Source organism: Podarcis muralis, chromosome 17, assembly GCF_964188315.1.
Source record: "Podarcis muralis chromosome 17, rPodMur119.hap1.1, whole genome shotgun sequence".
Taxonomy (NCBI): domain Eukaryota; kingdom Metazoa; phylum Chordata; class Lepidosauria; order Squamata; family Lacertidae; genus Podarcis; species Podarcis muralis.
In genome coordinates, this window is record NC_135671.1 from 27,094,345 (window position 1) to 27,108,749 (window position 14,405).

The following is a 14,405-nucleotide window of genomic DNA, read 5'->3' on the forward strand; positions in this document are numbered from 1 at the left end:
CGTAAGTTATGGGCCCGAGGTTAAATATCCGAGTCCGGTCACCGGGGTCAGCCTAGGAAATGAGAAGGCACACAAGAGTCAACTCTCAGAGCTAAAATTAATTTTAAATGGCTGTTTCTGTCGAGGATCTAGCAAGTTGGTGATTTATCCAAGGTGCAGTTCATCGCTTGCGGTTTAGATACAGAATTAGCTTGCTTGCTGCTCTCCCTTTTCTGCGGCTAGAAGCTCTCCAAGTGCAACGATTTCTGCAATTTGCTAGCATTTGCAGCATCGTTGCTTTTTAAAACAGCATTTTCCTTCATTATTATTGTTGTTAGTTCCCTGGCAGATGATACATTTGATTTTTACCACTAAAAGCAAAACGTGTGTGACTCTCCCACCCTCAATGTAAGAACAGGAATGTATTTGTTATGAAAAGCACATGCAGTCTTAATCAAGAATAGGGCCTATGGTATATATATTTGATTGGACATCGTCCTGTAAAAATATCTTTCTGGCCTGTAGAGAGTTGCATGCACAGATTTGCATAGCCAGTGGTTACATCCTTTTGGGAAAGTGCCCATAAAGTGATTAATAATAATAATAATAATAATAATAATAATAATAATAATACACACATTCTGTTTGAACTTACTGTGGTGTGGTGTATAGGTATTTGTGTGTGTGTCATGCTTTTAAAAATAAATTGATATTCATTAAGTCCACACAAGGATTAAGCTTGATATCAAGCAAGAGAAAATTGTATCTTGATGCCACGCTCAAGTAAATGTGCTTGAGCAGTATATGTGCACCAGTATAGTGCTTTGTTGTTAGGGAGCAAATAGTTGGTTCCAGGTTTTGGCAACTTCTTGGGTGAGGTGCTCTCAATAGAGTGGAATGAGTCCTGTGAGGAGATACGTGCAACGCAGGGGGTTGGACTTGGTGACCTTGAGGTCCCGTCTAACTCTACAATTCTATGATTCTGAATTTAGATAAATAATGTATTTTCCCTCTCGGTATCATCCATAGTAAGGGATGCGGGTGGCACTGTGGGTTAAACCACAGAGCCTAGAGCTTGCCGATCCCCGCGACGGGGTGAGCTCCCATTGCTCGGTCCCTGCTCCTGCCCACATAGCAGTTCGAAAGCACATCAAAGTGCAAGTAGATAAATAAGTACCGCTCCGGCGGGAAGGTAAACGGCGTTTCCATGCGCTGCTCTGGTTTGCTAGAAGTGGCTTAGTCATGCTGGCCACATGACCCGGAAGCTGTATGCCGGCTCCCTCAGCCAGTAAAGCAAGATGAGCACCGCAACCCCAGAGTCGGCCACGACTGGACCTAATGGTCAGGGGTCCCTTTACCTTTACTTATCATCCATGGTACCATTTCATACCTTTCTTATTCTTTTTGTAGAGGCAAACTTGGGGTTACTACAAAGAGTACAGTCAAGTTGGAGGTGCAGTCAGTTTACAAATGATTTATCCCATTCAAGTTGTGCATTTTTAGGTGTGTGCCTAAAGCATCTCAGATGTACACCTCAAAATGCAACGTGCGAAGCAGTCCTAACTATTTGAGTACTCATTTTCAAGACCTTGGTCATGACCGTGCAATGCTATTCAGATGCTGAACCAGCAGACACTTACCTGTGTACTAAAAGGGTATTTTGTCCACACAAGTGTGAGTTTTGCAGAGGCTGGTTTCTAAATAGACGTGTAGCGTCTTGAAGGCTACACTTTCTGGAGGAAGGAATGACCCTCTTCTTTATGGTCTACTTAAGAAGACCCCGGGCCTCTTTCGATGAAGTCAAAAGCCTTCCTAAATATGTAAGGTGAGATCCTTTTTGCCTCCTACATGTTGCAGAGCAGTAGGGAGGTCAACATAGCTTTTGGTGGGACAGAACCTTGCCTGTGTACACACTATACATTTGAAGCACATTTTTACTCCTCAGAGAATTCTGGCCACTGTAGTTTATTAAGGGTGGCTGGGAATTGTTACTCTATGAGGGTGCCGAGAATTCTTTGAGGAGTAAAATGTGCTTCAAATGTGTTTTAAAGGTAGAGTGTGTGCGCTGCCCTTCCCTAGTTTGCTCCCCACCCCCCCAAAAAAAGTTTTTGATGGGTGGCCTTAATCTGGTTTGTTTTAGAGTGTTGCCACCCATGGAGCTGTGGGTGAGATCAAATATCCTTAACTTTGTGGTTCATGAGGCAGTAGTTTTCATTCAAGGGGAAAACAAAAAAAAAAATCTCATCAGCGCATGGTAAGCAACTAGACTTTGATTGCACTCGGATGAGCTTTCTCATTCCAGCTTTTGCATCCTCTTTTACTCCCCCCAATTTCTTTTTCTGTCACCATCCTGGCAAAACGATTTATGTGAAACAGCTGCTGCAATTTTCTTCTGAGAAAAGCAACCTTGCCTATAGTACCCCAGCCCCATTAATTCAACTTAAGAACGGGTTGAGGAAGTTTCTAGTATTAGCTTTTTTGGAGGGGGGGGGGAGAGGTGTTAGGGCCACCTATAGATTTTCAGAGTCCCAAGCTTGGAAACCCTTTGGCCCAAGTCCAGCATACCTGTGTATATTTATGTGTGATTATGAATGATACAGAGGCACCATTGATAACACAAGGTCTGTGGCATATTATCTCCTAAATCTCCATGCCACAGTGACTCCTATGAGTGATATAGACTCTATACTTGGCTCCTACCCTCTGCTCCACAAGCATGATCTCATACAGCCCTAAGTTCTTGCATATCCTCCAACACTTTCCCAATTAAAACAAGGACGACGACAATTTCATTACAGTCATACCTTGGCTTTCGAACAGCTTAGTTCACGAACAACTCAGAACTTGAATGTTGCAAACCCGGAAGTAGGTGTTCCAGTTTGAGAACTTTGTGAATGTCCAGCACAGCTTCCGATTGGCTGCAGGACTCTCCTGCAGCCAATCGGGAGCCACGCCTTGGTTTCCAAACGTTTCAGAAGTCGAACAGACTTCCGGAACGCATTCTGTTTGAAAACCAAAGTACGACTGTACTGTACTTATATCCTGCCCATCTGACTGGGTTTCCCTAGCCACTCTGGGCAGTTTCCAACCTGTATAAAAACATAATAAAACATTAAACATTTAAAAAGTTTCCCTATGCAGGGGCTGCCTTCAGATGTCTTCTAAAGGTTGTGGAGTTACTTATCTCCTTGGCTTGGGGGGGGGCAACTCCATATCCTGCAACATTTTTCCAATCAAATTAGGGATGTCCTAAGGAAAGTGGGACATTGCAGGATCAAATCAGACCCTGGATGCATGGGCGCAGCCGTGGGGGGCAAGGGGGCATCTGGGGGCCCCCAATCAAGTAAATAAACAAAAATACATTAACTAAATGACCAATTGCACCTCGGATAACTTGGTACTTCCCCCTTAATAACATAAAGCCTGTCCCCCTCCTAAAATAAATCCTGGCTATGCCTCCCCAGCTTCTGTAAATTCGGGATTAAAACAAGTAAAGGGAAAGGGACCCCTGACCGTTAAGTCTAGCCACGGACGACTCTGGGGTTGTGGCGCTCATCTCGCTTTACTGGCCAAGGAAGCAGGCATTTGTCCACAGGCAGTTTTTCTAGGTCATGTGGCCAGCAGGACTAAGCCGCTTCTGGCGAACCAGAGCAGCGCATGGAAATGCCGTTTACCTTCCCGCTGGAGTGGTACCTATTTATCTACTTGCACTTTGACGTGCTTTCGAACTGCTAGGTGGGCAGGAGCAGGGACCGAACAACGGGAGCTCACCCCGTCGCGGGGATTCGAACTGCCGACCTTCCGATTGGCAAGCCCTAGGCTCCGCGGGATTAACTCTGGAAAATAGGGACACTTGGAGGGTCTGTTTCTGAGTGCACCCCCACCTATTTTTTATGCATTTCCCTCTCTCAAAGGGATCCCCCTGATCTCTGTAGTCTTGGGATTGGGGTGCTTTTGCTTTGCATATATGACTGTTGTAGAAGCTTCCCCTGTTTTGCAAATGCCAGATATTCCCTTGAGTTAAAACAGGAGACTATTGCTAGAGAAGCCTGGAACAGAGGATAATTTCTAAAGATGATGGATATGTAATACGCTACAAATGTTTTTAATAGATAATAATGATTTTGTCCACTTAGTGGGATGTGGGGATTTTTCCCAGCTGCTTGGGAAGAAGCCTGGGGCCCTCTTCTGAAGTTACATTTTCCTACTTTCCCTTTGGAACAGTATTAACAGACGTGGCCAGGAAAAGTCCCAAAATGTTTGGAGGTCCAGTCTTTACACTACTTTACTGCAAAGGGGCTGCGTATGAGTTGAGTCACAGGCTCCTTCCCATCTCCCACTTTGCAAATAGCTGCATCATTGTTATTATTACCATCTTTTTCCTGGCTGCTTCCTTTTATGCCATTTCGAAACGCAAGTAGGCAAGATTAACGTTGGAATTGGCCCATGGGATGTGAAAGATGAGAGATCGCTGCTACTAGCTTCCTTGTGTGGTCTTGGAAAAGTCAACTAGACTCCCTGGATCTTAGTTGTCTGCTTGTCACTTGCAAAGTATGGTTTATCCCAGTGATCTCTCGAGTTTGAATAAACTGTATTGCTGTTGTTTACACAGGCTTGCAATTACGCAGGATCACATAGGTGGCAGACACAGAATTCAGATAGTCAGCAAATCAGATAATGAAGAATTCAGGGCTAAACTAGAAATGGCATGCCTTTTTCTCCCAGTGTGTGGTGTTGCTGTTTTAAATGAAAAGCAGCCTAAGACATTCTTCAGGCAAAAGGAACAGGAAGAGGCTGCTTAACGCTTTTCCTCCCTGCCATCTGTCAACTCACAATCTCACTCCCTTCCAGTTTATTTCCAGTTTGTGAATGTTTCCAGGGACAGTGCTTTTACCCTTCTTCATTCCTGGTGCTAAGCAGATATATCCTCAGGAATCACAAAAGAGTTTTCCATAGAAAGGAAGGCAACACACACACACCCCAGAAACCTGCTACCAATGTGTCCTCAACTGCACACAATAAAGTTTTTCAAGCTGGGGGGTCCTCAGAAATTTATCAGGTTCATCTATGAGAAAGTGTTAAATGGTAGAAAATCTTCCCTGAAAGAGTTTGTCTGGCATAATCATGCACAGTGTGAAGCTGCCTTCTAATGCTGTCCACATGCTAGGGGCACAAAATCTCAGTTCATACAGAGTTAACAGTGAGGAACAGTAGGACTTGCCTCCTGTTTTACGTGAGCTGAGTTTGCACTTTAGTACGTGCCCCAGAATTCTCTGCAGCACACAGCAGTTCCTGGCAAGTATGCAGAATTCTGCTGATAGACAAGAAGGCAACGTAGAAAGATTCCACTGGAAGCAGAAAGCATGAAATTCAGTAATCTGATTGCTAATTTTGCAGCAGCAAAAAAAAATCAGAATCAAAATTCAAATGTGCAGTTGTGACAGACCAAGAGCATATTGTGCCATGAACTTTGGTAGAGAAAAATCTACTTCATCAGATGAAAGAAGGGAGGTTCTGGCCAGCTTCGAGCGCCTTTCTTTAGTGTCAACCAGATTTCAGATTTAATTCCTTTACCCAGAGGTCACCCAAGTGGCTCCAGGGACGTGGGTGGCGCTGGGGTCTAAACCACTGAGCCTCTTGGGCTTACCGATTGGTAGCTTGGCAGTTCGAATCCCCATGACGGGGTTAGCTCCCATTGCTCTGTCCCAGCTCCTGCCACCTAGCAGTTTGAAAGCACGCCAGTGCAAGTAGATAAATAGGTATCGCCGTAGCGGAAAGGTAAATGGCGTTTCCATGCACTCTGGTTTCCGTCATGGTGTTCTGTTGCACCAGAAGCAGTTTAGTCCTGCTGGCCACATGACCTGGAAAGCTGTCTGTGGACAAAAGCCGGCTCCCTCGGCCTGAAAGTGAGATGAGTGCCGCAACCCCAGAGTCGCCTTTGACTGGACTTAACCGTCCAGGGGTCCTTTACCTTTTACCTTAAAGTGGCACCTTTAGGCACACCTGCGCCACCTGCAGAGGCCTGACTTGTTGCCTGTAGGGTCTCATCCCCACCCTTCTCCTACTGATATTAGGTTTGGGAGAAGCCTGTTGCTGCAGCCAAAAGAATAGGATGCTGTGTGTGTGTGTGTGTGTGTGTGTGTGTGTGTGTGTGTGTGTGTGATGCCCACAACAGTTTTTCTGGTTTGTAAACATGCCCATGGGCTCAGAAAAGTTGGCAACCCCTGCCTTGTGCAATATTAAGAGGCTCGAAGTTGAAGCAGCCAGTGGGGCTGCCATCTCAGAACAACCAACAGTGGCAGCGTGGTTTTCAGCAAATGATGGAGTCCTGCTCTGGGAGAAATTATTCAAAAGAATGTATAGGTATTCGAAGTAGCATTGTCTATGAAAAACAAGAGGTTGTTAATGGGCTGTTTCCAGTAGTTCCCACAGGAGAGATCGTGATGCTACTTGTGCTGAAGTCGGTGGAATTTGCTCCTTAAAAATTGGCAGCCCCCTAGTCTTCAAGATTCACACGATAATGACATTTGAAAGAGGATTTCCCTAATCCAATATTTTGCTCCCCCTTGCATCAAATTTAGTCACATAGTTGGAGAAGCCTTGGAATATGAACATCCCAGACTGGGAAGGGAGGAAACTTACCTAAGGCAACCTCAGATATTTGGAGGCCTGGCAACAAATATATGCATGTTTTCTGGGGAAAGGTGAAATGGAAGAATGTTGTGGAGCTTTGAGGTGACCGTATTGACCAAAATGATGGTTAGGCAGAGGACTGGCACAGGTGGAGGTAGTCACCAGGTCCTGGGGCTTGGGGAGCTTTTCCTGCCTTGGGACATGGTCGTGAAGACTATGTCTTTGTATCGGAGTCCTAGAGATTGCAATTAACAGGCGCTATGAAGCTGCAGTGGGGAGGCTGCAAGTCACTGAGACATGCAGTAGGGCTTGAACAAGTCAACGCCGTTCACCTCTGCTTTGGAAGCCAATGCACACAGCAGTGTGTCGTATCAAGGTAGAACCTGAAAAGTTAATGTGTGCGTAGTTTAAAAAACAGAAGGCTACAGATGCCTTATGCGGTTTGTTATTGCTGGATTTAAAAACTTGTTATTTAATTAAACAGAATCTGCAAAACTGGAATGTATGAGGCCTTGTAACTTGTCATTCTGCATATATATTTATTTAAATAGCTAGTGCTGAGTAATAGCATACTTGGCAAGGGATCTTAGACTTACATATTGGTCTGTCGCTGCAGGATACTTCTTCAGCCAGATGACTCCTTGCAAATTCTGGAGCCTGTCGAAGAAGACGTCGGGTTCTATACCTGCAATGCAACGAATGCGTTGGGATCTGACTCTGTTTCCATTGCCGTCACGTTAGCAGGTAATATGTTCCTAGCAGTCATCACAGAAATACTTCCTTTTTCCTCTTCTGTTTTTGAAAAGTTAAGCCCAAATGTGGAGCAGGCCTGGCTCTGAGGTGCAAAGCCCTTGCAGATATTGTAAAGTTTCTACTCAGAGCATCAGCAGTTGAAATAGTTTAGCAATGCTTTTGCACCCAGCAAAAAATTACACCTCCAGTGAAAATTCGGTATTCCTTTGCAATCCAGAGAAGAATTAAAAAACAAAGCCAAAAAAAGAGAAAAGGCTAAACCTGAGTCGTTGTAGGACGATTGCTAAAACGAGTAAGCACATAATACAATAGCTTTTCTTTCTGACAGGGTTATTATCCATCACTCATGTGCATTCGGTGACATTAAAGCCTCAGTAAATTGTGTGTCGAGGTCCCCAAGCCACCCCAATAAATCACAATTCACACAGAATTTTTGTTTAAGGTTTTTGGCATAATTTTGGCCACAACTTTATTAAAACACAAAAATTGTGAGTGGTTGCTTAGGCATTGGTTGTGGCTATCTGACCCCGCATGCCCGCGGGGACAGACTGACATTCGCACGCCCGCGAAAGTCAGAAAGGGAAAACATTTTGGGGAGAAAGATGGAGCTGGGTACCATGCCCTCACCTCTCCCCAAATGCTCCCAGGGGCTCTTGCGTGGCCCTAGCCCCTTGACAGGGGTGCATACAAAAGCATGGTGAGCCCCTGGGTTCCTTTAACGGAATACCCTTGCAGCAACAGCATTGGAGGGGCAGGCACAGCCAATCCATGACCCTCCACCAACCAATTCATAAAACCAATGCCTAACCGCAACCTTATAAGTTGTGACGATTTGCTACGCAGTAGGCAAAAACCAAATGGCACCAGCCAATCTGCCAAATGGACAAAATTCCTACCGGGCCCCTGCCCCAAAAGCAGACGACCCCATGACAGGCATAGCAAGGTCAATACGAACAACCCTAAATATAGGGAGGGTGGGCGGGTGATCCGATGCGTGCAGCGAAAAGAGGAAGCTCAATGCTGCACAGGGAATATACAGTATACTTTTTGGCTGTCAATCACAAAATGGCAACATCAAATTCCTCCCAACTGCAAGGGGAGCCCTATCGCAATGGTGGCCAGCTATCTGTACCCGCCCAGCAACAGTGGGATGTCTTGTTAGACCCTACCGCAACACATGCTCTCCATGAAAGAGAACACGCTGTGTACCACAAGATTTCAGGTGTGTGGATATCTTTTAAAAAAGGTCACCTTCCCCTGATATACAACATGATGCTTATCTTGTTTGGATGTAATGCTAAACCATAGTTCACATTCCATGCAGCAAACGCCTCCCCAGCTGCAACGAGGGGATCAGAAGCAACTGCTTCGATGTAAACTAACAGCAGTATGTTGTTTTCTTTGATGGAAACTGTGGTTAGGGCTATAGAGAGAGACTTGGAGGGCTGCCTTTGGCCCCTGGTCTGAGGTTTCCCAACCCAGGTTTTGTGTTATGTCCAAACGCATCCCTTCCTTCCTTCCTTCCTTCCTTCCTCCCCCCCCCCCCTCTCTCTCTCTGCGTGCTTCGTGCCTACTTTTGGAACATTTCCATTGAAAATCAGTACAGTTATGTCTCCTTGAAAAACTAATGCAATTAGGAGAATGTAGACTCTTTTAAAAAAAACTTCACTGTAATATAAAACACTGGAATAATTCATCTGTTATGGAACTCTCCTATCAACAATGGAATGGTATCAAAAATGGATTTAACATGGGAGTTTTCAGGCTTAGCATTTTGTGGCGGGACATAACAATCCATTCTGCAGAGAGCCTTTGCAGCCAGTTATGCTCCTGATGGGCAAGTTTCAAAGGCTATAAGTATAGAATACAGATTTGGAAGAAAGCCTCTTCATTCAAGTCACAGTTTTCATCCAACGGAGGCTAATCAATCACTGTCTCCCGAAAAAGCCGGGAGAGGGGAGTACACGAAACAGATAGATATGCCTTTGGGTTTTCAGCAACCAGCAATCATTTTTCTAATAAAATGCTCCATGTCTTGATTTCATTTTCTCATGCAAACAAATTAGCAAATGCAAGGCCCTCTGGGTCATATTTTCAAGAGACAACACTACTTGAAGGAAGGTTCTGAATAGCCTCATCCATCAAGCAGGAGTTGAAAGTGCCCAGTCACTCAGCTGCTGGAAATCTGGACACCAAGTTTGAGATAATGAAAATGCAATTAACCAAAAGAAGGAGGAGGAAAATAAACCACACACATTTTCTTTCAAAAGTGGAGCCCAGAACTTTTCTGTAGAGGAAGTGGGTAAGCTTTGTGCAGTCTAAATGAAACACTCAGCCTCTTTGATTAATTTAGCACATGAGGGCCCAGAGAGAAAATGTGGTTCCATTTTTGGAGTAGTTTGCTACTTTTTATGGGCTGAGCAGCTGACAGATATTTAATCTAACGAAGAGATCGTGAAAGAAGAAGAAGAAGAAACCACCAGGAAAAATTAAAAGGCCAATTGCCATTTGAGGTCTCTCTTTCCTCCTCCTTGATTTAGGAGCACCCTGTAAAACATCAGAACTTGGTGAACTTTCCATGACTGAATGGAACATGTTTGTGCTTGTATATCCTGCTCTATATTGATGTCTCAGGGACACTAGAGTCCTGCCCCTGGACAAAAAGTGCTACTGAAAGTGAAGCTACACAGCATCAGGGCTTCATGGCATCCTCTCAAAATACATGGATTAGCTTGCTGCCTATTCCACATGAGTCCATTTCAGCTGTCAGGGCAGTTTATGGATTTAATTCGCAGCAGCGGGATCTGCGGAGAGGCAGGAGGACAGGAACAAAACCAGATTTCAACCATTTTGGTTGCCGCCGCCAACTAAAGCACCCATAATTCTTCCTCCTTCTCCTCCCTCTTCCACCCATCCTTTCTTAGCCAGCTTTCCCCCTCTTAGTGCCACTGTTGATTTATAGCTGGATTAATTCATAGGCCTTGTAGGCTCCTGTTTTGGGCCCAAGCCCATGGAATTACACGACGGCATCCATTCTGTCTTCTGCTGGCCCATGAACAATCCCACTTCTGGGAGATAAGCATGCAGCCGGCCAGCACTGAGAAGCTCTCTCACAAACATTAATGCCTTCGGAAGTGGGCTGGCCCCAATACAAGAAGATAACGTAAGCTAGATGGAGTCTCACTTGGGCTGGGGCGTTTTGAGCTCTTCCCTCTCTCCCTCCCCAGCAGCATGGAACGTTTTCTGTGGTTCATCTGGCTTTGCAGCAGTTAACCCTTTGATGCACAAGTTAATTTCTCCAGCTTCTGGGGCCCTACCCTAGAGACATGCAAATAAAGGCACAAGGAGAATGAAACTTAACTTTATGGAGGAAGCCCTGAATGTATATACAGATACTTGAGACATCAGGATTGTGGCAATAGTCAAGCAAATATCAGCTTCGGTTACATTTTCGTTTATTGTTGCAACTGGCTTTCTATTTGTCTAGTTTGCTCTCCTGTTCAAGAGGATTTTTGACTTAGAGAATAATTTTTGACTAAGATTTTTTATCTTAGAGAATAAAGACTTAGCTAGGATTTGACATGTAAATGAGCAGTTATCATGCTCCAGTCTACACACCACCATATTGTTTTCAATCGTATAAGAGCTGCCAAGATTCTCGGGGCATGTTTTACCATGCCAGGGGCTACTGGTTCCATTTTATTCCATTTCATTTCTTTTTGTCTTTTGCTGCCCCCAAAATTATCTCTATGCATCCTCCATTTGTGTACATGCTCCCCTCTCTCCCAATTGTATGCTTCGAATTGTTTCCAAAATAGTGCTGCCTTTGCACACCTGTATCCATGCACATAGCTGTCAGACGGGGAATGTGGGGGAAAGAGATGACATTGAGATGAAGTTTGCAAGTACATAAGGTTGTGCATGATCAGGAGCAATTCCTTCCAAAAGAGGAAGGGTCTAGTCTGAGTGGGCTACTTTGTACAAAGCAGGTTAAAAGGTTTTACATGCCAAGACCCCGTGACCCCACAGTTCCCTAGGGGAAATGAATAACCACACAGGACAACAGCATTTTGGGTTTTGGGCTTGAATATGGCCACAACTTTATTGGTTGCAGTAGAGAATGGTTTGGGATAGGCATTGGGTAAAACCGTTGCTATTCCACTCCAGCCCATCTGCTGGGAGTGCATCTAAGGGTAAACCACAACAGGCCGCAATTTAACAACTCCTGGGAGTGAGCCCAACCATCCCCACTTGCTGGTTGGGCCTTCTGCCAGGGGAACGCCCTGTCTAAGGGCTGATGGCGTTGGCCAATAGCCAGCAGCCAAGCGATCCGGCCTGCCATTTGTCGGATCACTTGTGGGTCCGGGGCCTGGCCGCAACACTGCCCACCAATGAGGGTGACCGGACTTAAGGGAGAGAGAAAATTGAAGAAGAAAGTGACAGTTTGTAAGATGAAAGATATAGCAGAACATCTGAAGGCTTGCAACTCTTTAAAAAGGTAAAGGTAAAGGACCCCTGACAGTTAAGTCCAGTCGCAAATGACTCTGGGGTTGCAGAGCTCATCTCGCTTTACTGGTCGAAGGAGCCAATGTTTGTCTGCAGACAGCTTCTAGGTCATGTGGCCAGCAGGACTAAGCCACTTATGGCGCAACAAGACACCGTGATGGAAACTAGAGCGCATGGAAACACCGTTTACCTTCCCGCCAGAGCAGTACCTACCGTATTTTTCGCCCTATAGGACGCACCGTCCCATAAGGCGCACCTAGTTTTTTGGGGGGGGAATAAAGGGGGGGAAATGTATTCCCCCCCCCCCCAGGCACGGGGCTGGGGCGGGGGAAGCCCGAGCTTCCCCCGACCCAAGCCCCCAGAACAGGCAACTCTCTGCAAGCCGTGAGAGCCCAGCACAGGGCTCCCGCGCCTTGTGGAGAGCTGTGCGAAGTCTGGGCGCGCTGAGCTCAGCGCACCCAGCCTTCGGCATGCAGGCAACTCTCTGCAAGCCGTGGGAGCCCAGCGCCAGGCTCCCGCGCCTTGCGGAGAGCTACGCTAAACCTGGGCGCGCTGAGCTCAGCGCACCCAGCCTTCGGCATGCAGGCAACTCTCCGCAAGCCGTGAGAGCCCAGCGCAGGCTCCCACGGCTTGCGGAGATCTGTGCGAAGCCTGGAGAGCAAGAGGGGTTGGTGCGCACCGACCCCTCTCGCTCTCCAGGCTTCAGCGAAAGCCTGCATTCACCCCATAGGACGCACACACATTTCCCCTTCATTTTTGGAGGGGAAAAGGTGCGTCCTATGGGGCGAAAAATACGGTATTTATCTACTTGCACTTTGACGTGCTTTCGAACTGCTAGGTTGGCAGGAGCAGGGACCGAGCAACGGGAGCTCACCCCGTCACAGGGATTCGAACCGCCAACCTTCCGATCGGCAAGCCCTAGGCTCAGTGGCTTAGACCACAGCTTTAGCATCATACTAAATTTTGCAGGACGGGGGAAGAAGGAAATGGGAGTCCTAATCGAGAGCTGTCAGTGACAGCCAGGAGACAAAATACAGACTGTGCCAATTCCTTGCACTATTTTCTTGCTTCTTCCCTTATCTATTTAATAATCCGCAATCCCTTCTGCTTACAGGGAAGCCATTAATAAAGACATCAAGAGCTACACTGGTCAACAAGGAGTTGCCTGCTGTCACTGTTGATATTGGGAGCACCGTGAAAACCATCCTGGGTGCAAACGTGACCATCAACTGCCAGGTTGCAGGTGAGAGGTTTCTGCTCTCTGTGTCCTCCCTCCTCTGGCTCCTCTGCTCTGCCCCACCCCTCCACTGTTTCTCATATCTGCTCCAGTTATCCCTCCTGCTTCCTTCACCTCTCCCACTCTCAGCCCCTCCATCTCCCACCTGCTTTTTAGCCTTTTCCCCTCATCTTATTTTCTTGTCCTTCCAGCTTCATCCGTTTCTCCTATCTGGTCATCTGAGCTTAACAGAATGAGGTGGTCAAGAACTGGGTTATATGTGTGTATTTACCATTCCTCATTCTTCCCCATTCTCCTTCCTTCCATGCAACTTTCTGTTTTGCAGGGGATGTGGGCTGTCGCTTAAAGGTGGGTATCTCTCTCTCACTCCCTTTTAATAAAGGTTTTGTTTATACTTCTCCAAACTGTGAGATTCCCCCAAACGTACAGGTATTGCCTTGTTGCTCAGTGGCTCTGTTTGGCTGCAAAGCTGTCATCGTGCTGGGACTGAGTTCGGCATTAGAAGGAGTGATGTAGTGCACAGCTGCTGCAATCCAGAGAGCCGTGTGTGCAGTCAAATCCCATGGCTAAGGACGGATGGCAAAGAACCACAAGCACTGTGGTTATGTCGCCAGCAGTCTGAAATTCTTGGCTGCTCTTGCGGTACTTACTCGCTGGAACGCAGCCAGTGCGTGTAGATTAATTGGATAACAAACAACAAGTGCGAACAACATCCATTCCCATTCATGAGTAAAGGAGAATAATTGGCAAGTCAATGAGTGGAAGAAAATAACCAGGACGCTTGATTATCCTCTTGGGCGGCAGGGAAGGGCAGATGGGGCTTAAGTCGTACTCAGTAGCCGCCTCATAGTGCTCAAGCCTAGCTACAACATGATAGGAGAGCCTTTTGGATTAAGAAGGAGAAAGAAATCTAAGTGCTGGGCTGGACATGCTGCAGTTAATTACTGTAATCCAGTGTTTCCCAAACTTGGGGTCTCCTGCTGTTTTGGACTACAACTCCCATCATCCCTAGCTGGCAAGACCAGTGGTCAAGGTTGTTGGGAATTGTAGTCTGAAAGACAAGTTTGGGAAACACTGCTGTAATCGAATGGACTGGCTGGCCTAGGACAGGTGTGGACTTGAAACAGCCAATAGATTAATAGGAACAGTGTCCAGAATATCACCAGTAAGGAAAGGAACAGCTCAGACCACTAAGAATCATATAGCTGGAAAGGATCATTTAGTCCAGAGTCATGTGGACTCAAGGCCACACGTAGCCATTGGCCTCATTTCATGTGGGTAGCAAGTAGGAATTAAA

The 14,405-nt window shown here is 46.2% G+C and overlaps 1 protein-coding gene across 5 annotated transcripts in view; it reads left to right on the top strand.

The window, feature by feature from the left end:
- The window catches only part of ADAMTSL1 (ADAMTS like 1), a 718,478-nt gene that overhangs the window by 432,014 nt on the left and 272,059 nt on the right, over positions 1-14,405 (top strand). For all 5 annotated transcript variants that reach the window (XR_013391089.1, XM_028711677.2, XM_028711679.2 and 2 more), the window contains 2 exons: positions 7,229-7,356; positions 12,986-13,114. Coding sequence is in view for 4 of the 5 variants with exons in the window: in XM_028711677.2 (XP_028567510.2) it covers positions 7,229-7,356; positions 12,986-13,114 (257 nt within the window). In the remaining variant the exon portion in view is untranslated. The remainder of the gene's footprint in view (positions 1-7,228; positions 7,357-12,985; positions 13,115-14,405) is intronic.